The sequence below is a fragment of the Babylonia areolata genome, chromosome 2, assembly GCF_041734735.1.
Source record: "Babylonia areolata isolate BAREFJ2019XMU chromosome 2, ASM4173473v1, whole genome shotgun sequence".
NCBI classification, from domain to species: Eukaryota; Metazoa; Mollusca; class Gastropoda; order Neogastropoda; family Buccinidae; genus Babylonia; species Babylonia areolata.
This window is the reverse complement of record NC_134877.1, coordinates 23558640-23582155: the sequence shown is the minus strand read 5'-3', so window position 1 is coordinate 23582155 and position 23516 is coordinate 23558640. Positions and strand designations below refer to the sequence as shown.

Here is a 23516-nt window from a genome sequence, read left to right as displayed (position 1 = left end):
GAATGAACTTGTTTTATATAGGAAGCGTACAAAATTCCACACTTAGGTTTTGTTTTCACAGCTCAGACCCACACACAAACATATAGACAAAAACTACAAGAAACAATGAAATACCTGCACAACAGACTACACACACCCACACACACTGCGATCATATTCTTTTCCTTTCTGCAAAGGGTCATGTTTTTTTTACCTGTCTGACATTCACCTTAATAGCTGAACATGTTTATGCAATCTTTAAATTAAAAAATTTTTTTTTAGGCATACCATTATGTAAGGATTTAATTTTCTATTCTTATGCAAAGTATACTAAATCCACTTATTAACACACACACACTCACTGACATATCCACATTTCCTCAAGAGTAAACGAAGTTAACTATCCACGTTTCCACGGAACGAAATCTTCATTTCTTCTTTCTTATAGCTACCCCTTATTCCTGGCTGCCTCAATGTTTGAACCGTTCCCTCTCAAATCATCACCTGAAAACTGAACCATGTTGATCAGACCTGCTGACGACGTGGTTTATGTAAACTGTAGATAATTTTTTAAAACTGCTGGCTGCTTTTCCTTTTTTTTTTTCCCTCCGTCTCTTCTCTTTTTCTATCTTTTGAATTAGAAAAAAGCTGTCTGTTTGTTGATGTCATGTTGCATATATATATATATATATAATTTTTTGTTTGTTAACCTACTTCGGGAGGTTATCGGCCGTAGCTACTTTCGTTTTCTCCACATAAGCGGGTAGTAGTTTGCACAGGACAGGAATCAGGCCCCTGCCGGAGTCTGCACTAGTGGGTCATGGTTAAGTATGTGTAATTAAAAATTAATTATAACAAATAAATGAACAAATAAACTAGCTGTTATGGTAAAGTGGTTAGCGTCGCAGACTGACAACTGGGAAGACGCGGGTCTGATCCCCACTGGAGGCAGGGTTTGGCCAGCTCCTAACCAGAGCCAAGTGTGCCTTGGGATCTTCTTCTTCGTCGTCGTCCATGGGCTGCAACTCCACGTTCACTCGTACGCATGCGAGTGCGCTTATACATGTTATGACCTGTTTATACCCCACCATACAGGCAGCCATACTCTGTTTTCAGGGGTGTGCGTGCTGGGCACGTTCTTGCTTCCTTGACCCACTGAACGCTGACATGGGTTACAGGATCTCTAACATGCGTATTTGATCTTCTGCTTGCCGTATACACATGAAGGGGGTTCAGGCACAAGCAGGTCTGCACATAAGTTGACCTGGGAGATCGGAAAAATCTCCACCCTTTACTACCCACCAAATTCTGTTACCGAGATTCGAACCCAGGTCCTTCAGATGGAAAGTCCAACGCTTTAACCACACGGCCACTGCGCCCGTCTGCCATGGGCAGTCGAGGATCATACACTCCACAGATGCACCTTTGGGTGTGCTACTCAAATTTCCTGACCAAACACTGCAGGTGTCTGTTTCTCTCAGGCTGGTTAAAGCCAGGATATATATCACGAGAGCACGGCCTTGTTGAGTAGTCCCAAACTTAAATCTACCCCTACAACAGCATCTTCATCATCACCCCAATTATCACTGAAATAAAGAAAACAGAATGTCCCAAATGCTGGGGTACCCACCCTCTGCCCCACCTACCCCCCCAAAACATGAAAAGAAACAAGTTGAACAGGGTGCTCACAGTGATGGGCAGGCAGAAGAAAGCATCAAACGCAATGAGTAGGATCACAATGGCTGTCACAAAGTAATAGATGGCTGACGTTCGGATGTCTGGGGCCACTGGAAATGAAACAAAAGGTCTTGTTAGCCACGGCAAACTCAGAATCAGAATAAGTGTATTATCTCAGTAGTGAAACTGAGTGTGGCAAAGTCTGTGATACATACAGATTACAAGCAAAATGGTAAATTTTGGCATACAGCATATATATAACAAAATAATACTCAGTCATAGCAAAGCAAGTCTGATATAAAAAATATCAACTTTCCGCTATTTAAAACACACACATGCGTGTTACATGAGCACACGTGCACACCCGCCCGTATGCAAGCATCCATGCACACATATTCACACACAATATTCCTTGTGACCTTGGTACACTTGGTAATAAAGACATATTCTATTCTATTCTATATTATCATTGTATATATACATCCACAACACTTGGTAATAAAGACATATTCTATTCTATTCTATATTATTATTGTATATATACATCCACAACGTATCAAATAAATATAGTGCTCAAATCAATACAAATTAATACTAATCTGTAATGCACACAACCAAATTTTTAGCAAATAAGGCATATGAGCATCAAGTAAAGGCACAGAAACATCAACTTAACTCATAAAAACAAAAGTTTAATTCTGTGGCTTATCAGTTTTTCCACTGTCAGCGTTATAATTATCATGATTAAAAAACACCTTAATAGCATTCAACTACAGAGCACTATGTGCTTCACAATTATGACATGAAGAAGATTGAAAATAGAACAATGCTAAAATATCTAAAACAAAGTCACATAGACACAATCAATCCCACCCAAAAATACCCAGTCACATACACACAGTTTGAACATGCACATATGTACATGTGTGTGCATGCATGTGTCTCTGTCTGTGTGTGAGGTGCTGAAAGTCAATCAACAGGACACAAGTACCTGCTTGTGTGTGTGTGTGTGTGCTTGCCTGTGCAAATACGTGTTCTTGTGTGCTTTCTATTTGATTGATGTGTTATTGTAAAGCACTTTGAGAGGTTGGAAATGGGCAGAAAAAAAAAAAATTAACAGAAACAACCACAAAACTTACAGGCTATGGCCAGAATGTTGACACAGGCAACAAAAGTTCCAGAGAAATTCTGAAAAATAGAAAAAATGAAAGGAAAAAAATCAACATTGTCATCCACAAAGCTTGGTCAGCTTCTGACACACCAAAAGAGTGTTCAACAGTTTTGCTAGATATCTGGCACACCATAACTTTGAGACCCTGAAATTTCTGACATAAAGATCACAATAATGAAAAGTGTTTCTCAACCATGCATTAGTACTGTCTGGATATGATAACAGAACGAACAGCGATGGCTTTCTTCTCACATATTTTATTGATAGCCAAATTCTTTGCATACAAATGTAGGTAGAATCAATTAAGTAGATGCCAACATTACTAATGTTCATAAAAGAACTTTAAAAAAAGGCCTGCAAAGTTGCCAGGTATGCCTTCTTTTTCAGTTTATGTTTTTAGAATAACTAAGGAATAAAATGGACTTATGCAGAAATGGGTACCTTACACACGTGTGGTGGAAGACTAAGCTTTTATGACGTCACACAGAATCAATATGTTCACAAATATTTATTGCTCTGCCTGTAAGAATCTGATTATACTGAACTGTCAATATTCAGAGAAATACCATGTGTTTACTTCCTAATGTACACAGTATATTTGTATTGTCTGAATGAAAAAAAAAAAAAAAAAAAAGTCACTACAATGACACTGAAAAAGAAGAAGAAGAAGAAAAAACAACAACCACCACACACACAACAAAACAACAACAAAAAGACCTGCTCATCATAAAGCCTGGGGCCATCCTTCCCACAGGCATACAGAAGACCCAACCAGTTTGTTATTTCAACAATGAGCATGCGATAAAAATTCTATCGCTTACAGCCCTTCAAACATGACTTGCAGAGATTCTGATACAACAAGCCATTTATAGTGTATACACGAAATCAAGTAATAAAACACAGCAGCTTGATTTATCTGGGGAAAAAAAAAATCAAAGTTATACAATAAAATATATGCAAAGAAACACAGTTTCCGAATAAGAAACACCACAACAGACTTGTAGGAAACACAACAACACGACTGTTTTAAAGAAAATTTTCTGTTTTGGCTGAAGCAGACAATTAAGTATTTTGAATCAAACTGAACTGAACGAAACATTTATCATGTATGTGAGTGAACTCACATTGCCAAAGATGACAGCATTGGTGTACTTCATGGGCAGGATGGCAGCCACCCCATAAATGCTGTTCTGATAGATGCCACATGCACCTGCAGCATACGCACATCTGTCATATTTCCAGTTCTGAAGCAGTCAATGTTAAGTAAATATCACCTGTAACGTTATGACTGCAATGGCAGTACATGCTACTTAAACACCTCCAACATCATGGTTGCTAACATAGTCCGTACTATGTAAACGTCACCTATAACATAAAATCTGTCATATTTCCAGTTCTGAAGCAGTCAATGCTAACTATATATCACCTGTAACCTTATGACTGCAATGGCAGTACATGCTACTTAAACACCTCTAACATCATGGTTGCTAACACAGTCCATACTATGTAAACGCCACATGTAACATAAAATCTGTCATATTTCCAGTTCTGAAGCAGTCAATGTTAAGTAAATATCACCTGTAACATTATGATTGCAATGGCAGTACATGCTACTTAAATATCTCCTCCATCATGGTTGCTAACATAGCACGTACTATGTAAACGTCACCTGTAACATAATGGTTGCTGTGGCTGCACATGCTATGTGAATATCATCTGTAACATCACAACTGCTACGTCAGTAAATGCAGTCTAAACGCCACTGTCGTCATAACAATGTAATTGTTATTCATTCCCTTCACCCATTGACTCCCTGAACTGTGAGTATTTTTCGTCCCAAGAAACCCCACAAAAAAGCTCAAAAGTGTGTATAAGCTTTACTGAAGGAAACTGAATAGTGAAAATAATATTCATCCAGTTCAGGTTAAGACAGTTCACAATCATTTGTATTTGTATTTACATATCTTTTTATCACAACAGATTTCTCTGTGTGAAATTCGGGCTGCTCTCCCAAGGGAGAGCGTGTAGCTACACTACAGCGCCACCCTTTTTTTTTCCTGCGTGCAGTTTTATATTGAAATGGATTTTTCTACAGAATTTTGCCAGGAACAACCCTTTTGTTGCCATGGGTTCTTTTACATGTGCTAAGTGCATGCTGCACATGGGACCTCGGTTTATCGCCTCATCTGAATGACTAGCGTCCAGACCACCAATCAAGGTCTAGTGGAGGGGGAGAAAATATCGGTGGCTGAACCATGGTTTGAACCTGTGCGCTCAGATTTTCTCGCTTCCTAGGCGGATGCGCTACCTCTAGGCCATCACTCATGGGAAGATAACCAACATTTTTAGTAGAAAAAAAAAAGTACATAAAATCTTTTGAATTTTTCTTTTTCTTTTTTTTTCTTGAAACGAATCAAGTCTCTCTATTCTATCAGTGGAAATAGTACTGAAATACTCATAAATGTATCAGACATAACAATCAAGTGCAATCATTTGCTGCGGCTTTTGTCACCGACAAGCAGCAAATCAAACAAAATTCTATCCACCTCTTCAGCACCGCATGCCCATGTCGCCCTGCTCAACAACTGTCCTCTTTACAAAACGTACAACAAAACGCTTCAAAATCAAGCTAAAACGTACACAGAGAAACTGCTTTTAAACACCCTGCAATGCAGCTGCCATTTGCAAACAAAGTTTTGACAATTTTTTTCTTCTTTTTTTTTTGTGGCCTCAGTTGCATACAGGTCATTGAGCACCAGAACGTAGTGGTTTTTTCTTCTTCTTTTTTTTTTTGTGCTTTCACACACCACCTTTCATTGGCCAAAAAAACCAAAAACCTTTTTTTCCTTCTGTTTTCTTTCACTTTTTTTTTCTCTTCTATATAACATGTCAGTTTTTGATTAATATATGTAAGTACATCTAAATGTATTCAAAGTAGTATTCTTCCGAATACACTAAGTTCTTTGTCTGAATATTCAGTTTTCATGGACAATTTCAGTGAATATTTTAACATTATGCATGTGTTTTCAGTTGTCTGTGATTTAGTTTGCTCTGATGTGAGTGTGTGGATTCTGTATGTGAGATAATCATCGAAATCATCTTAGTATAATACATATACGTCGAAAAACATGCAATTAGATCAACATTAATTACTGGAGGAAGGAAAAAAAAAAAAAAGGAGAAGAAGAAGAAACAAAAAGGAAAGTTGACGCCCGGACAGGAGGCAGGTTCCGCCCTCCCCTGAAACGACTCACAGTGATTGTTCTTCTGCCGGACGCATTGATCAAGGAAAGTTTTGACAATCACAAGACGATGCCTGACAACTGGTTATGTGATGGCCCCATGCACTGTGGCTGAAACCTCTGCTGGGATCGAAAGAGTCAGGGAGATACAACTTATAAGCAAGCAACAACACAAAGCTGACTGCACTCACTGTTGAGGATGACGGCCAATCCTAACGTGACCCAGAAAAACAATGCTGGCCCTGCCAATCAGAAACAAAGTTGTTGATTTCATTTTTAAACATACACACACACACACACACAAAACAAACAAACAACAACAAAAAAACAACTAAAAAACCCAACAAAAACACCAACATTGTTAATTTCTTGACTTTCAAAAAAACAACAAAAAAGACACACATCATTTCCAGATTTTTAAAAAGCCAGAGATCAGCAATGATGGATGTGATTTTTGAATTGTCAGGTTTAGAATACCACATCAACACACACACACACGCACATACACACATGGATAAACAGAGAGAGAGGGGGATAGCGAGGAAGAGAAAACTCATAGCTCAAAACTCTTTTATTCCAGAAAAAGAATAAAACAATAAAACAATGAACACACACACACACACAGAGGTAATAATTCTACCCTGTACTATTTTTGCAACCTTCTCAAATCAAGTTGTGATGCTTTCATTTTTGTTTATTTCTTGTTTATAACTTTTCTTGATCTTTGTATGTATGTGTTGCACTTTTAATTAAAAAAAAAGAAAGAAAGAAAAAAAGAAAGAGAGCCTTTATGCATTATTTTCTAAGCCACTCGAACAGAACTAGTTTCTGCTAAAGCACTCCTACAAATGCTCACGCACAGACACTCAGTTATTCCATATACATTTTAATCAGTGCCACATCTGTTACAATAAGATCAATAAAAAGCCTTTCTACGCCTGAATCCTCTACACCTTTAAAAAAAACAACAACATTTTATTAAAGTTTTTTTATTGTTGTTGTTTTTTCTGAGAGCTTGTGGCATGTGCTCTGTGTGTGTGTGTGTGTGTGTGTGTGTGTGTGCATGTGCGTGTGCGTGTGAATGTGTGCGTGTCTGTTTTCTAGCCTTGGTCTCTCAGAGGTCACATGGTATGTAATCCCCCATGACAAAATGCCTCTAGATTCACTCTTGATAGTTCTATACTGAAGCAAATGTCAATTAATCACAAAATTTGATATTTGAGTACATGGTGATTCAGCTGCCACTACTTCTCTATTCATCAGTAACGTAAAATTGTGCCAGACTATAAACGCTACAAGTTCCACAATCAAAACACATATAAAAGGTCTTCACATGCTTTCAATCCAAACCGTCTTCAAGGACATCCCATACTACTACATGACAAGTTTGTGGTAGTTCTTCTACCTTTGTCAACCGGAGTAACTGTTTGATGCAAAAGCAGTCTGCATTTTGGAAAAAAAACAATCAAAATACTTCAATATAAAAAAACAAAACAAAACCACCACCACTTAATCTTAGTGCATTGGGTTACGCTGCTGGTCAGGCATCTGCTTGGCAGATGTGGTGTAGAGTATATGGATTTGTCCAAACGCAGTGACGCCTCCTTGAGCTACTGAAACTTAAATCTAAAAACAAAGGAAATTCACAAATATGAAAATGACAGGAATTGTAGATACAGGTCTAGAAATAAGACTGAATATTAAACTCTTAAGGAAAAAAAATGAAAAGAAAAATGAAAAGAAAAAAAGTCATGCCCTATCTGAAAATGAAAGGAAATTTACAAGAAATATGTGAACAAGCGGTGGGAGGACAACATCAAAGAGTGGACGGGCCTGCCATTTGCCACAACTCAAAGGGCTGCTGAGGACCGAGGCAGGTGGCGCGAGCTAACCAGGCAGTCATCCATGGTGCCCCAACGACCCACCCACGGGTCAAGGGATAGATGATGATGATGATGTGAACAAATGAAAGAATAAAAACAAAAACCAACAAAAACCAAAAACAAAACAATAACAAAAAAACAACATCATTACTTGTAACACCTGACTCCGTTCCTTTTTATTTTTTCTTTATGCATGTAAAATCTGGAAATGAAAGGAAATTAACAATAAATATGCAAATAAATAAAACAGAACCCCCCCCCCACCCCTTCCCCCAACCCCCTCCCCAACAACAACTAATTTATTTGTGATATCTCATTCAGTTTGCTGTGGCAGAATACAAAACAACAGGCACATGATCTGCAGCTGACACTGAGTCACCGTGATGTCGTTACTCCAACCCTCACCAATTTTTGTCACAAAAAAAACAACAACAACAACAACAACAAAAAAAAAAAACCCAACCAACCCACTACACCCTACTGCGAATCACGAGTTTTTACAATATTGATGTTACTGCATTCATTTAAATACTGAGCCTGCCATTTAACAATTGATAATTATTTTATAGAAAAATTTCTTGTTCTGATATTGTGTTTCTTCATATCCATGTTATTTTACAGTGTGTGTGTGTGTGTGTGTGTGTGTGTGTGTGTGTGTGTGTGTGTGTGTGTGTGTGTGTGTGTGCAGGGTAAGGAGACTTGGGTGTGTAGTGTGGGAAATGTGCCCGCTGTGTTGTGTTACTTGCTTGTGTGTATTTTGCTTTATCATTATACATTGATTTTTTTTTTTTTTAATCTTTTGTCCAACATTTGTCATGTTGCGAGTTTGTTGGACCTGGGTGCGGGCTGAGATATTGAGAAGGGTGAGTGACGAGCCTGTTGATGCACAATTTAATTTCCATATGGATGAATAAAGATCTATTGTACTGTACTGTACTGTACTGTTCTGTATTGTATTGTATTGTATTGTATTGTATTGTATTGTATTGTATTGTACTGTACTGTACTGTCCTGTCCTGTCCCAATTCACATTGTTCGTCATGGTTGTCGTTTCTCAGGAACTGTGAATGATGATGATGATGCCATGTGCCATCATTATCAGTGGACATCATTGGTGGACGTCCACAAAAAGCATGTCTAGTCTGCTTGCACTGACAAAACTCTCTTGTCAAACTTACGTGCTCTCTGGCACCAATAGCTAGGTTTGTGTTGAAGGTTTAAGCGTGAAGGCTCTTTCCAAATTAGAGTTATCAGTGTTAAGGAAATCAACAAGAATATCGTAAATATGTAAACAAATGAAAGAAAAGAAAAGAAAACTATTTACATATGACATCTGATTCTGATTCTTGTGAGGTTACAAAATAACTGGCAAGTGACCTGTGACTGACTCAGTCTGTGTGCTCATGTGAAGACATCCCTCTCTGTTTCTTGAGCAAAACACACCCTACTGTCCAAATTTACATTGTACATATATATGAGTGATTTTAATCTCATCTTGATCCAATGGACATATATATGATTGATTTTAATCTCATCCTGACCCGGTGGACATATATATATAATTGATTTTAATATCATCTTGACCCGGTGGACATATATATGATTGATTTTAATCTCAACTTGACCCGGTGGACATATGTATGATTGATTTTAATCTCATCTTGACTCGGTGAACATATATGATTGATTTTAATCTCACCCTGACCATCCACCTGCTGTGAGTGTCATAATTATATATATATTATGTATATATGTTTATTATCAGCCATGTAGCTGGGGTTTTTTTTGTGTGTTTTTTTTAGGTGATCTGCTGGCTTCATTTTATCATTGTGTTTGTTTTTAAATGTCCTAATATTGCCTCACGTAAAAATTTATTATTAAAAAAAAAGAAGAAGAAAAGTGCTCACACTCGCTGGTGTCGATCATGGCCAAGATGACAGTGACGATGAAGACGAAAACCATGATGATGATGCTGGTGACGATCCGAGTACTTGGCTTCCCTCTACAATGCACACACACACACATACGCACACACACGCGCGCGCAAACACACACAAATGATTTAGTCCTGGTCACTTTTGATAAGCATCAGTGCAATGCGCACGAGTTTGTATCAGTATGTGTGCGTGCCTGCGTGCGTGCATGTGTGTGTCTATGAGTCATTCACTTTCTGTGAAAAGGTATCAGTGTGTTTGCTGAATGAACAGCTGTGAATGAGTTTGTATCAGTGTGTGTGTGTGTCTTTGACTAGTCTTTGAGTTGTTCATTTTCTGTGAAGAGTATCAGTTTAATAACTGAACTAACCAACGTCAATGAGTATCAGTATGTGCATGTCTAATAGCAAGCCCGCACTGGGGTATGCAAGCATAACTGTGTGGTATATGTGCATGTGTATGCATTTACGTGTATAGTACATGTGCATGCATTCAGCATACATGCATGTTTTTCGCATGAGAGAGGATAGAACATCTTTGTATGTATGGACACAGATGGATGGATGGATGAATGGATTATGTACACATACACAAACACACATACATACACATGCGTGTATGTGTGGAAGCACATGCATACACACACAAACAGCAAAGTGAAGTCCACTTTGCTGCCAATGAAATCATTGTAATGACAACAAGACAGAACACAACCAACCACTTTACTGATCTTTATCATCCCCATAACAAACCTATAATAAACATAATTTCATAAATCTATTGTCGTAATGACACCAGCCAGCGTGCCCCACTGTGGCTAAGTCAACTCTGGGACAGCAACGCAAGGTCTTTTTATAAAAATCAATGTTCTGTATAATCTTTGCATGCCACTATAGTATCAGTAACTTTCCTCCTATTAAATAATGAACGAAAATTGTCTTTACTTTCTATACTGTACTGTGCTCAACTGGGTTATACTTTGGCATTTGGAAAGCGAACAGGTTTCTCATTGTTTTGACATTTAAGCAGAAAGGAAGATCAGCCCAGAACAGTTTTGGTATGGAATGCCGGTGTAACTGCCTACTGCACTTTACCCCACAGTCATTCTGGGCTAGCCTCAAATAATTCCCAGGGTCATTTGCACGGCTAGTCAAGACCGCCTTTCTCCAGGTTTGATCAAGCTTTTGAAAAAAGGAACAGGGGAAAGGGGGATGAGAGTGGAGGGGGAGGGGTGGGGGAGGAGGGAGAGGGGGGTATCCTTAACTGACCCCCATCCTCCAGTCTTTCTGAACTTCACAGAAGCAGATGTGGCGGAGTCCTACTTTGACAGCCTGTAATGATTCTAACTGGGCTAAATTTACCCCTGGAGGTCATTCAAAGCTAGCCTAGAATGACACCCATATCCATGATCAGGGGGGGATAAAGCACTGCTCTTAAAATAGATGGATAGCTCATTGGTCAGGAAAGCTGAAGCCAACTGAACGCCATAATGAGACTCTTATCCGCTTGTCAGTCCGTTAAGAAGTCGTCTGCTAACTGGTGGTAGTTTCTGAACTGTAAATGTATTTTCGATGAAATTGTGTTATGCTTGCCCCCACAACATGCCAAATGTTGTGTCTTGATTGATATCTGCCAATGGTTTATTTACCAAAGTTATTACCGAAAAACAGTGCAGTGACACGTAGCACTAACTTGCTGTGGAGGCACACACAGGTATGTCAGTTTAACTAACGCTGAGAGCAAATTGAAAGCTTGCTGTAAAACCAGCTGAGCGCTCAGCTACATATATGAAGTCACCGCTTTGCGCTGTACTGACTTGAGTAGCAAAATGGCTGATTGAACACTTCCACTGGCTTCAGTTAGTGAAGGGGCTCAAAGAAGGCATGCGCTATTCACCTATTTTTAGGTCAATGGGTAAAACCCATCGGAGGGGTCAGGTTTGAACAGCTGAAGTTTACCACCATGAGTGATTCCAGGCTAGTCTACACTGATCTGACCATGTGATAATAATAATAATAATAATGATAATAATAACTGGACATTTATCAGCGCTTGTCTCATTGCACAAAGCGCTTTACAATCCACACACACACACGCATACGAAACACACTCAGTCCTCAACTCACAATCATGTACAATAAACACATATATGCACATACAAGCTAGTGCGTACAACAAAGAACATACATACGTACATTCGATGCACACACAGTACACCATTACGAACAATGGGCAAGAACAGATGGCTACACTGGCAATCATGATCATTCATTTTGCGCACACCGGGGGGAGAAGATGGATTATTATTTATATCACCAGCTGTTGTTTTCTTTCATTGTTTTTTTTTATCAATTCATGGTTGAAGGTGGTACGACAAATGAACTTTGTTATATTGAAAAAACAACAACAAGTGTTGGTGTTATCAGATTCCTTAAAAAAAACAACAACAAAAAACAAACAAACCACACAACAAAAACAGACTGAGATAAGGTAAAATACCTACACTGTTATATGGGAAAAGAAAAAGTATTTGGCAGTCTTGCTGTGTCTCAGCTATACAAAAGCCTTATTATGTATTAGATGTTTAAAAAAAAAAGTTTTGTTTGAGTAGGATAATTTTTTTTTCTCGTAAAATCCCACAGTATTCAGATTAATATCATATTACCACACATACAGAATTTTGCTGCTCTGGCAGATGTATGCATCATGTAACTTCCATACTGAGCAGAACAAATAATTTTCACTGAAATGATATAAATGACACCTATCAATCAGTGTGTCAATCTGTATGTGAAAAAGTGCTAAAAATGTCTGAAAAAGAAATAAAAGTTTGACAGTAAAACGACTGTTAAAATGTTTAGGGCTTCCTGTGTCCTTTTCTGTCAGGCACTGTCATTATTAATGGAGTGTGGTGAATGCGCTTGCTGTTACCTTGATTAAGCCAAACCTGGCACTTTCCAATGAGATTTATTTTGGTAAGGCTTACCAAACACACACACACACACACAACAAACAAAACAAGGCCTTCAAGACTCACTTGTGATAAATTAAGTCCTCTAGCATTAATTACAGAGTAATTTCCCTTTTTTGCTATCTGCACCAAAACGTTTGCAAAATAAATAAAAATTCCATGCTTAGCAAAAGAAGTTCCTGTTTGAACAAAAAATGATAATGACTCCTCTTGTTGTTGTGTCAGAATAAGAGGTCAAAGTGCCAAGTTTAGATAATACAAAAAATATAAATATAACAGTAAATGCAGTTTGCATATAATTAGGCGTCTTTTTTATATTTTTTTGTGCCCATCCCAGAGGTGCAATATTGTTTTAAGCAAGATGACTGGAAAAAACTGAATTTTTTCCTATTTTTATGCCAAATTTGGTGTCAGCTGACAAAGTATTTGCAGAGACACACAGACACACGGACACACACACACACACACACACAACCGAACACCGGGTTAAAACATCGACTCACTTTGTTTACACAAGTGAGTCAAAAATCAGGGCTATTACATTGACTCACTTTGTTTACACACATGAGCCTCCCAAATAAACCTCACATCTGGCAAGCAGACTGGATAAGGAAAACACATCTCAACCCTGCATGAGTCAAGTTGGTTTTTTTGGGGGGGGTGTTTTATTTTCAATCCACGGGAAAGACAGCAAGCAGTAATATAATAACTTCCCTCTTTTTTCCCCCCATTATTATCATTTTTTAATCCATGCCAAAATGAGAAAGGCAACAAAGAGTAGCATAATCTCCCTTGTGGTCTCTATAGATCTACCATTGAAAAATGAGTGATCCCATATGTCTGTGGGAATTGGCATTTACCTCCTATCATCCATGTTGCCACTCTCTGACCTATTAACATGCAGGTAGGTACACACTAGACAGAAGAATGACAGGCCAGGCAGTGAGTGACTGGCTGGGGTCTTGAAGGGTTCCTGATACTTTCCTGGCCAAAATCTCTTTGTTATTTTTACTTTTTTTATCTTATCTTATTTTAAAAAAAATTTTTTTTATTGTTATCTATTTTTATTTTTTATTTCATTTAATCTGTTTATTTATTAATTTTATTTATTTTTATTGTTATTATTTTTATTTAAAAAAAATTCTACTTATTTATTTATTTATTTATTTATTTACTTTATTTTAAAAAAATGTTTTCATTGTTATTTACTTTTATTTTTTATTTTATTTTTTAAATTTTTTAATTTTTATTTTATATATATATATACTGGTATATATATATATATATATTTTTTTTTTTTCCTTCTTTTTCCCCTTCTCAAGGCCTGACTAAGCGTGTTGGGTTACGCTGCTGGTCAGGCATCTGCTTGGCAGACGTGGTGCAGCGTATATGGATTTGATCGAACGCAGTGACGCCTCCTTGAGCTTCTGATACTGACACTGATCCTGGCCAGTCATCTGGGGCACTCCACACTGCATCACAACGATGTCAATAATGAACTGCAGGTTGATGCTCACACCTTCCAGGCAGGGAGACTGTGGTGTTGACAATAAAACGCTATGCATAAACGAACATACATGCGTCAGATACACCAAACAACGTCAACAAACACACCCGTACACCCTTTCATATCAATAATGTGTTGTGTCGCTGTCGCTGTCGTACGGACTTCTCTGACAGCAGTGGCTGTGAGTGACAGTCAATACCAAAACTGTGACAGTGACATCCCTGCCTTGCTTCGTGTAGTAGTAATGTCTGTCTGGGTGGTGGGGACAATCACAACAAGTATTAACACAGTGCCGAATCTTTGTGCAGACACAAATCAAATAGGCTGTGACAGTTTCCTGACTGGTCATCTGTGGCATTCCACCCTCTGATATTAATAACATAATCATGATACCGTGTCACTGTGGGACAGAGTTCTCTGGCAGCTGTGGTTCTGACTGACAGTCAATGGCGGGGGCAATAGCCAAGTGGTTAAAGCATTGGACTTTCAATCTGAGGGTCCCGGGTTCAAATCTTGGTAATGGCCCTTTCTGGGTAAAGGGGATAAGTAAATTAAAATTTTTTTTTTTTATATTATCAACTACTTCTCCCCAGAACAACTAAAAATCATCCTGCAATTTCTCCCCCTGCTATACAACAGCTGATTAAGTACAAACAAACATGAATAATACAACAGATGTCGGTAGAATCATGGTACTAATCCAAATTGTGATGGAGACTTTGCTTGTGCAGATTCATACTTCATCATTAACAAGTGAGCTTAAAAAGTCTGCTTGCTTTTTGTGCTTTTATTTTTTATTTTTTTTTTTTTAGTCGGTGTGCCCTCAGATATGGCGAGTCTTTTCTGCAAATTTTTTTTAGTGATAATTTAGAAAAAGAAAAAAAAAAAAAAAAAATCCTGTAACAGCTTTGTTGACCTTGTTCACAACGTTTGCTTTGAAACACTTCATGATGAGTCATGGCTGTAAGAGTGCAGGCACCCAACAAATGAGAGACTTTCCTCTGGGGAGCTGAGGGTGGAGGGTGTGCGTGCGTGCATGTGTGGAGGGTGGGGGGAGTGGCGGGGGGCTGACTTTTTACAGGTAACATAATTCCTTCAAAAACCAACCAGTGCCAAAAGCCAACATATAAATAAAGACCACCCCCCCTCCCCCCACACACACAAAAGAACTTAAAAAGGGAGGGTCCTTCTCTCTCTCTCTCACACGCACACTCACTCACTCTCTCATTCACACACACAAACACCTACAAACTCACAAACACAAATTCATTAACACACACACACACACACAGAGTGGGTATTCAAAGAGAAGTTGGGTACTCAAACACACACACACACACACACACAAACCAGAAACACTCAAAAACATTCGACGAATTGCTCCATTTTGCCACCTGCTCGAACACAAGGTAATGGAAACCAATCAAAAACACTGGAAGAAAAAAAAAATCCACCAGAAATGACTACTCACCCACACTGAAAGAAGAGGTTGACAAAGCTCATGATGAAGTTGGGATACTGGGCGGCCATTCCTATGTAGGACATGAAGTTGGTCCGGTACTCCTGCACCTCCTCCGTCGTTTGATTGCCCTGGTTCAGCTTGTAGTCTTCAAAATACTATGCAGACAAAGAAAAAGAAAAAAAATGGAATTCCTACTTCTTGTTAAATCGGAACTTCTGACTATGCAACAACACATTCACCATCAGATTTTTTTTTTTAAAGCTCCAAAGATAACAAGGGAGATAAGTTACTACTACTGCTACTACTACGACAACGAATGATAATAATAATAATAAATAGTAAAGAGTGGTAAGTCTCTCCATTCACAAGGTCCACAAATTCAAGTCAGTGCTGCTTACGCTACCGATTCAGCTAGCACACAGGTAAATAAAAGGTACATTGCAGCAACAACAAGAACAACTATTACTACCACCACCACCACCACCACCACTAGGTTGATGCTTTTCCAGCAGCTTAACCAGCATGCTCAGCATATCTATCATAGATATACAAAAAAAACAACAAACAAAAACAACATGTGGAGTGATGGTCTCGAAGTAACGTATTCGCCTAAAAAGCGAGAGAATCTGAGCGTGCTGGTTTGAATCACGGCTCAACCGCCAATATTTTCTCCCCCTCCACTAGACCTTGAGTGGTGGTCTGGACGCTAGTCATTCGGATAAGACGAAAAACCGAGGTCCTGTGTGCAGCATGCACCTAGCGCACGTAAAAGCACCCACAGCAATAAAAGGGTTGTTCCTGGCAAAATTCTGTAGAAAAATCCACTTCGATAGGAAAAAAACAAATAAAACTGCACGCAGGGTGGCGCTGTAGTGTAGCGACGCGCTCTCCCTGGGGAGAGCAGCCCGAATTTCTCACAGAGAAATCTGTTGTGATAAAAACAAATACAAATACAAATACTCCTCCACATCCTCCGGCAGGCAACCCCCAACCAACCAACGACCGACTCACCGACTTGGCGTTGATGAACATGTTCCAGGGCATGAGGATGCCGATGCCGTGGACGACCATGATGAAGTAGACCATGAAGAAGCGGTCCCGCGGCTCGTTGCGCTCCATCTCCTCCACCCGCTCCAGCGTGCGGAAGTTGAGCTCATCGGGGGGCCGGTCCGTGCCCTCCCACCCCGGGTCCAGCTTGACCGGCGACAGGAACTGCTGGCGCTCGTCATTGTCATCTGCACACGATTGGAATGCACACACAGTTAATACTTTATTTCACACAGTCCACCTCCCGAAAACACCCCTCCCCACCCCTGAGTATGGCTGCCTACATGGTAGGGGTAAAAAAATGGTAATACATGTAAAAAAAAACCCAACCCAACCCACTTGTGTACATGTACGTGTGTGAACGTGGGAGTTTTGCAGCCCACAAACGCAGAAGAAGAAGAAGATTCCACACAGTCAGTTTACACATAAGAGTATAGTATACTTTAGTCAGAACACAGAGTATGGAATACTTTAATCACTCAGTCAGAGTGCAGAATACTTCATTCACACCGTGAGAATACAGAATACTTCATTCACACCATCAGAATACAGAATGATTTAATCACACGGTCAGAATACAGATTACTTTATTCACACAGAGTCCAGAACACTCTACTGCCTCCAAAGAGAAATATAGTTTGTGGTGTCAAACACATAGACAATACATAAGAATCACAGTCATTGTATACATAAGAATACAATGTATCCTATAAAAGACACAGAATGCTGAAATGTATGGAAAAACAGGGATATATATATATATATATCACCACAAAAGCCTGCCCCAAGTGAAGCAAAACACCAGACAGTAGTTTAGAGAGTTTAGAAAAAAAAAGAAAAAAAAAAGAAAAGAATAATGAATTCTTCCCAGAGACAGACAAACAGACTGGGAGACAGAGAGACAGAACAAGGGGTATCAGGCACCGAGAGGCTGGTAACAGAAGCAGAGGCTGAAGAGAAAGAAAAAGAACCAAATAATATAAATCACTCGCTAACACACACACACACACACACACATGCACACGCACACTGACACAAGTGCATAAATATTCATGACAAATGAATTTGGAAAAGCATATGGACTGAGCCCTGGCAAGGGCATGGTCACCCTGATCCCAGCATCACTCCACCCTTCACAACATTCACACACACACACAATTTGCACACACACAAACATGCACATGCACGAACACACACACAAACACATACCACACACAGATGTACACAAACATACACAAACAGATGCATACTTCAAAACATTCTTTCACACACACACACACACACACGTGCATGCAAAGTGTGGTCTGATTTCATTCACAAACGCACGCACGCACGCATGCACAAATGGATTAACACACACACACACACACGTTTGATTTCACGATCATCGATCATCACAGTGGCCACGTTTGTCAGTTTCTCAATGACAGGGAGATCCAGAGATGGACAGACAAGAGGAGTGAAGTCTGAAAGAAACAGAGAGAGAGGGGAAAGCAAGGAAGGAAGGAAGACGGAGAGCGAAGTGATACAACAATCACTCACCAACAGACACACACACACACACACACACACACACAGACTCACACACAGACACAGACACAGACACACACACAGAGCTTTGATTTCACGATCGTTACAGCATCCAAGTTTGTTGTCAGTTCGTCATTGATTGTTTTCTCCACCAACAAAACCAACAACAATAACCAAAAAAAAAAAAAAATCTCTGTGGACAGCACAGCTCCTGCTGATTTTTCTGCTGCTGAATAATGCACACGGCGTCTGTGTGGGTGGCTTGGGAAAAAGGAGGGGGGAGAGGGGGAGAGAGGGGGAGGGAGAGAGAGACAGACATGCACTTCAACATTTGAAATATTTATTGTCAATGCCCAGGAAGGTCTTTTGTGTGTGCGTGCGTGCGTGCGTGCGTGCTTCTGTGTGTGTGTGGTGTGTGTGTGTGTGTGTGTGTGTGTGTGTGTGTGTGTGTGTGTGTGTGTGTGTGTGTGTGTGTGTGTGTGTGGTGTGTGTGTGTGTGGTGTGTGTGTGTGTGTGGTGTGTGTGTGTGTGTGTGTGTGTGTGTGTGTGTGTGTGTGTGTGTGTGTGAGAGAGAGAAGGGTCTGGGTAAAGAATGAGTATGTGTGTATGCGCACGCACGTGTGTGTGTATGTGCGCGTGCAAGTGTGGTTATTCTGCACCCTCCACTCTTTCATTCTGTAATATTCTCTCTCTCTCTCTCTCTCTCTCTCTCTCTCTCTCTCTCTCTCACACACACACAATTAGACTTTTATTATATTATCATACAAATTATCATAACTTTCGTCAGTGGACTCTCTCAGACTTCGATCTGATTCGCAGACCAGTTCTAAGTTAAATTTCAGACCATTATCTAATTCATCATGGACTAAATATTGGCCTAATGACATGTACATTTGTTTCAGTGATCTGACACTTAAGCATATAATTCATTATCATTATCGTTATGATTTGATGAAGACTTATCTGCACAGAGAGGTTGTCATCACAAGTGGTTGGGACCGTTGATGTTTTTGACTGTTTGCATTCACTATCAGCTGTTTCTCACATTCAATTAATGACTTCTCTTTTACGAAGTTCATTAAGTAATTTTCTGTAACTGTACTTGATGGGCACAATAGCCGAGTGGTTAAAGTGTTGGACTTTCAATCTAAGGGCCCCGGGTTCAAATCTCGGTGATGGCGCCTGGTGAGTAAAGGGTGGAGATTTTTCCAATCTCCCAGGTCAACATATGTGCAGACCTGCCAGTGCCTGAACCCCCTTCGTGTGTATACAGCAAGCAGAAGATCAAATATGCATGTTAAAGACCCTGTAATCCATGTCAGCGTTCGGTGGGTTAGGGAAACAAGAGCATACCCAGCATCCACACCCCCTAAAAGCGGAGTATGGCTGCCTACATGGCGGGGTAAAAACGGTCATATACGTAAAAGCCCACTTGTGTACATTCAAGTGAACGTGGGAGTTGCAGCCCACGAATGCAGAAGAAGTATCTGTACTTCAATATGTATGTCAGACATCCATCTTTGATTCCACCCTCCTTTACCTGGTTTTCCCCACAACTCACTATTCATCCCCCTCCCCTTCCCTTTTCAAGGAAAATATTCAAATGTGAATTGACAATGTCTGCAATCACCAGTATGTGTGACGGAACAATTATAAAATTCCTCTTCTTACACACACACACACACAAACAAATGGACACCACCACAGATACAAGAAGGTCTAATTTGCTTATATCTCCACATACATATCTAACTACCAACCCATCCCACTCTGGCAATTCCTCTCATCGATCTCTTATCAATTTTCATATAGATACATAATCATAATACACACACACACACACACAAACAAATGGACACCACCACAGATACAAGAAGGTCTAATTTGCTTATATCTCCACATACATATCTAACTACCAACCCATCCCACTCTGGCAATTCCTCTCATCGATCTCTTATCAATTTTCATATAGATACATAATCATAATACACACACACACACACACACACACACATATATATATTCTTTTTTTAAATCCCATTTCTAATTTCTTCTGTGGGCAGCAGAGTTTCCTGCTGATCGCTTTGCCTCTGAATAATGCACACAGTGTCTGTGTGGTTGGATGCACACACATGCACGCACGCACATGCAAACACACACACACACACAAACACACACACAAGCATGCACACACACACACACACACCAGCCAGGACTGATTGACACGGGTCAGACCTCAGCTGCAATGACGTAATACACCGTGGATCCTTCTTCACAAATTGTTAAATCACACAGAGACATCGACAAGATAATGAGACACCTACTGATGGTGGGGAAAGAAAGAGTGGGGGGTTGGAGGGGGCGAGGGAGGGTGGGAGAGAGAGAGAGAGAGAGAGCGATGAATGTGTGTGTGCGCGTGTGTCTCTGTGTGTGTGTGCGCGTGTGTCTCTGTGTGTGTGTGTGTGTGTGTGTGTGTGTGTGTGTGTGTGTGTGTGTTCGTTCTTTAGTTCAGCGTCTTTTCACTATCAGTGATATTAGACGGTGTGTGTGTGTGTGTGTGTGTGTGTGTGTGTGTGTGTGTGTGTGTGTGTGCGCGCGCGCGTGTATGTTCGTTCTTTAGTTCAGCGTTTTTTTCACAATCAGTGATATTAGACGGTGTGTGTGTGTGTCTGTGTGTGTGTGTGTGTGTGTGTGTGTGTGTGTGTGTGTGCACGCGCGCGCGCGCACACACACACACACACACTATTCTCATCAATTCTGCCTCTTTTACCATGAAATATTCCCCTCACACACACAAACACACACACACACACACACGTACGCAATGTCGGCCGTTAACTGATCGTGTCAATTAATCTGATGTCTATACATACATAACTACCAACCAATACAGGCGATTCCTCTCAAGTCTCCTATCGATTTCCACACAGATACAGAATATAAAAACGATACATTCATTCTGCGTAGCTTCAGAAAACAGAGATTCCTGCCTTTCCTGAATAATGCACAACACGCATTTCTACGTTGTTTACTGTCCCCAATCCTAACCTATGAACACAGCCGACGGGATCAGTTCGACCTCTGCAGACGCCCTCATCCTCTAACCTCCAGTCTCTCTCTCTCTCTGTTAATTGCGCGAGTGTATATATGTGCGTGTGTATATGTGCTTGTGCATGTGTGTGAGAGAGGGGAGTGGAGAGAGAGAGAGAGAGAGAGAGAGAGAGAGAGAGAGAGAGAGAGATTGTGTGTGTGTGTGTGTGTGTGTGTGTGTGTGTGTGTGTGTGTGTGTGTGTGTGTGTAAGAGTCACATGCGCATCAAAGATATTATGTTATCACTCTCTGATTCATTACCAAATATTTTTGTTCGTGCCTCACTCCCTTTGTTACGGGCCGGAGGCCAAAGAAATAAACCATTGCCTTGTCTTCTCTCTCTCTCTCTCTCTACACACACACACACACACACAACGTAGCGTCCACAAACGACACAACGCGCCCACTACATATTCGCGTTTATTCAAACATGAGGTGACATGGAGAAACAATATTACAGGGAAGAAAGAAAAACAAAGAGATAAGCAGACAGACAGTCGGACAGATGGTGATAAACAAAAGGGACACACACACACACACACACACACACACACACACACAGGGAAGTTCAAGCAGAGGAAAATAAATGTGATATGACGGTTTGGGTGGAGGAAGGGGTGAATGGGAAGATGGGTGGGAGGTGGTGGTGGAGGTGTGTGTGTGTGTGTGTGTGTGTGTGTGTGTGTGTGTGTGTGTGTGTGTGCGCGCGCGCGCGCGCGCGAATGCGATTGTCCATGTATGTATGGCGTGTCTGAAATGTGCACGTGTACAAAGTGGGGCTAAAAGTGGTTTCCTGCGATCCACAACACACACACACTTATATCATACACACACACACACACATATATATATATATATATGGAATATATATGGAGGGGGGGGGGGGGGGTGAAGGAAGAGAGGGCTTGGGGGAACGGAAAGCAAAGAGAAAATGAGAGAAAAGAAGAGATTCGGGTTGATTCATGTCCATGCTTTTTGGTTCCACTTCACTCAACTACTCACTATTCATCACATCAACACAGTCTTGCGCACACAAACGTCTCCAAGGAAGTTTCCTTAGAAGTTAGAGAAAAAAATCAAAGCATACATACACACAGAGGCACGCACACACGGCTCCGGGACCGTTTCATTTGAAGAAAGAAATGAATATTCTCATATGCATGCTCTCTCTCTCTCACATACACACGTGCGCGCGCGCACACACACACACGCACACACACACACACCCGTACATTAACACCCACCTACCCACCCACTAATACACACCCACACAGCACAGATACAGACAAACACACACACACACACACACGAACACACATGAACGAACACACAATAACCATACACGGTTTCATGTTTGCCGTACAAAAATTATAGTCTACGATTCCACACAGTCCTTCATCGATTTCAAACAATTTTTTTTTTTTCTCTCTTTTTTTTTTTTTTCAACTGCGTTGTGTCTGAAAATATCCATCCATCCATCCTTTCCATGTGCTTTTCCGGCTCGTGAATAACGCGTGGCCTAGATGGATAGCGTACGCCTTCTTTGAGCCCTTTTGCTAACTGACGCCAGCGGAAGTGTTCAATCAGCCATTTTGCTACTCGTGTCAGTTTAGCGTGACACAGCAATTCCCCCTCCGGCTCAAATAAGCCTACTTCCGACCACTGGAACAGAATGGAAATGGATCACTTGATGGCAGAATCCACAACTTGGCAGACTATCTTATCGACCTTGAGTTCACTGGCCGTCCACAAGCACTGGGTATTTAAAAAAAGAAAAAAAAAGAAAGAAAAAAAGAAAAGAAAAGAAGTTCAGGTGCCGAAAGCACGAGATCAAGAAATATCCGTTGGTTCCCATGTCGGTTTGTAAATCGTTCTTCGGTCTGAAGGCCCATTTCCTGCACTGTCGTTAAAGAACTTTAACCATCCCCTTAAGATAAATATATTAGCAGTATGATCTCGAATGAAGGCTACATAACGTCTGAAAAGTAACAGCATGAGATAATGGAGGGCACAGCGAGGACGC

General features: G+C 40.3%; 1 protein-coding gene across 1 annotated transcript in view; it reads right to left on the bottom strand.

Annotated features, from left to right (window-relative positions):
- LOC143279364 (equilibrative nucleoside transporter 1-like) overlaps positions 1–23516 on the bottom strand; it is a 67870-nt gene that overhangs the window by 8773 nt on the left and 35581 nt on the right. The window contains exons 3-9 of the mRNA XM_076583387.1: positions 16838–17061; positions 15836–15981; positions 9860–9954; positions 6261–6311; positions 3952–4037; positions 2796–2844; positions 1669–1766 (exon numbers count right to left, since the gene is read on the bottom strand). Of these exons, the coding sequence (XP_076439502.1) occupies positions 1669–1766; positions 2796–2844; positions 3952–4037; positions 6261–6311; positions 9860–9954; positions 15836–15981; positions 16838–17061 (749 nt within the window). The remainder of the gene's footprint in view (positions 1–1668; positions 1767–2795; positions 2845–3951; positions 4038–6260; positions 6312–9859; positions 9955–15835; positions 15982–16837; positions 17062–23516) is intronic.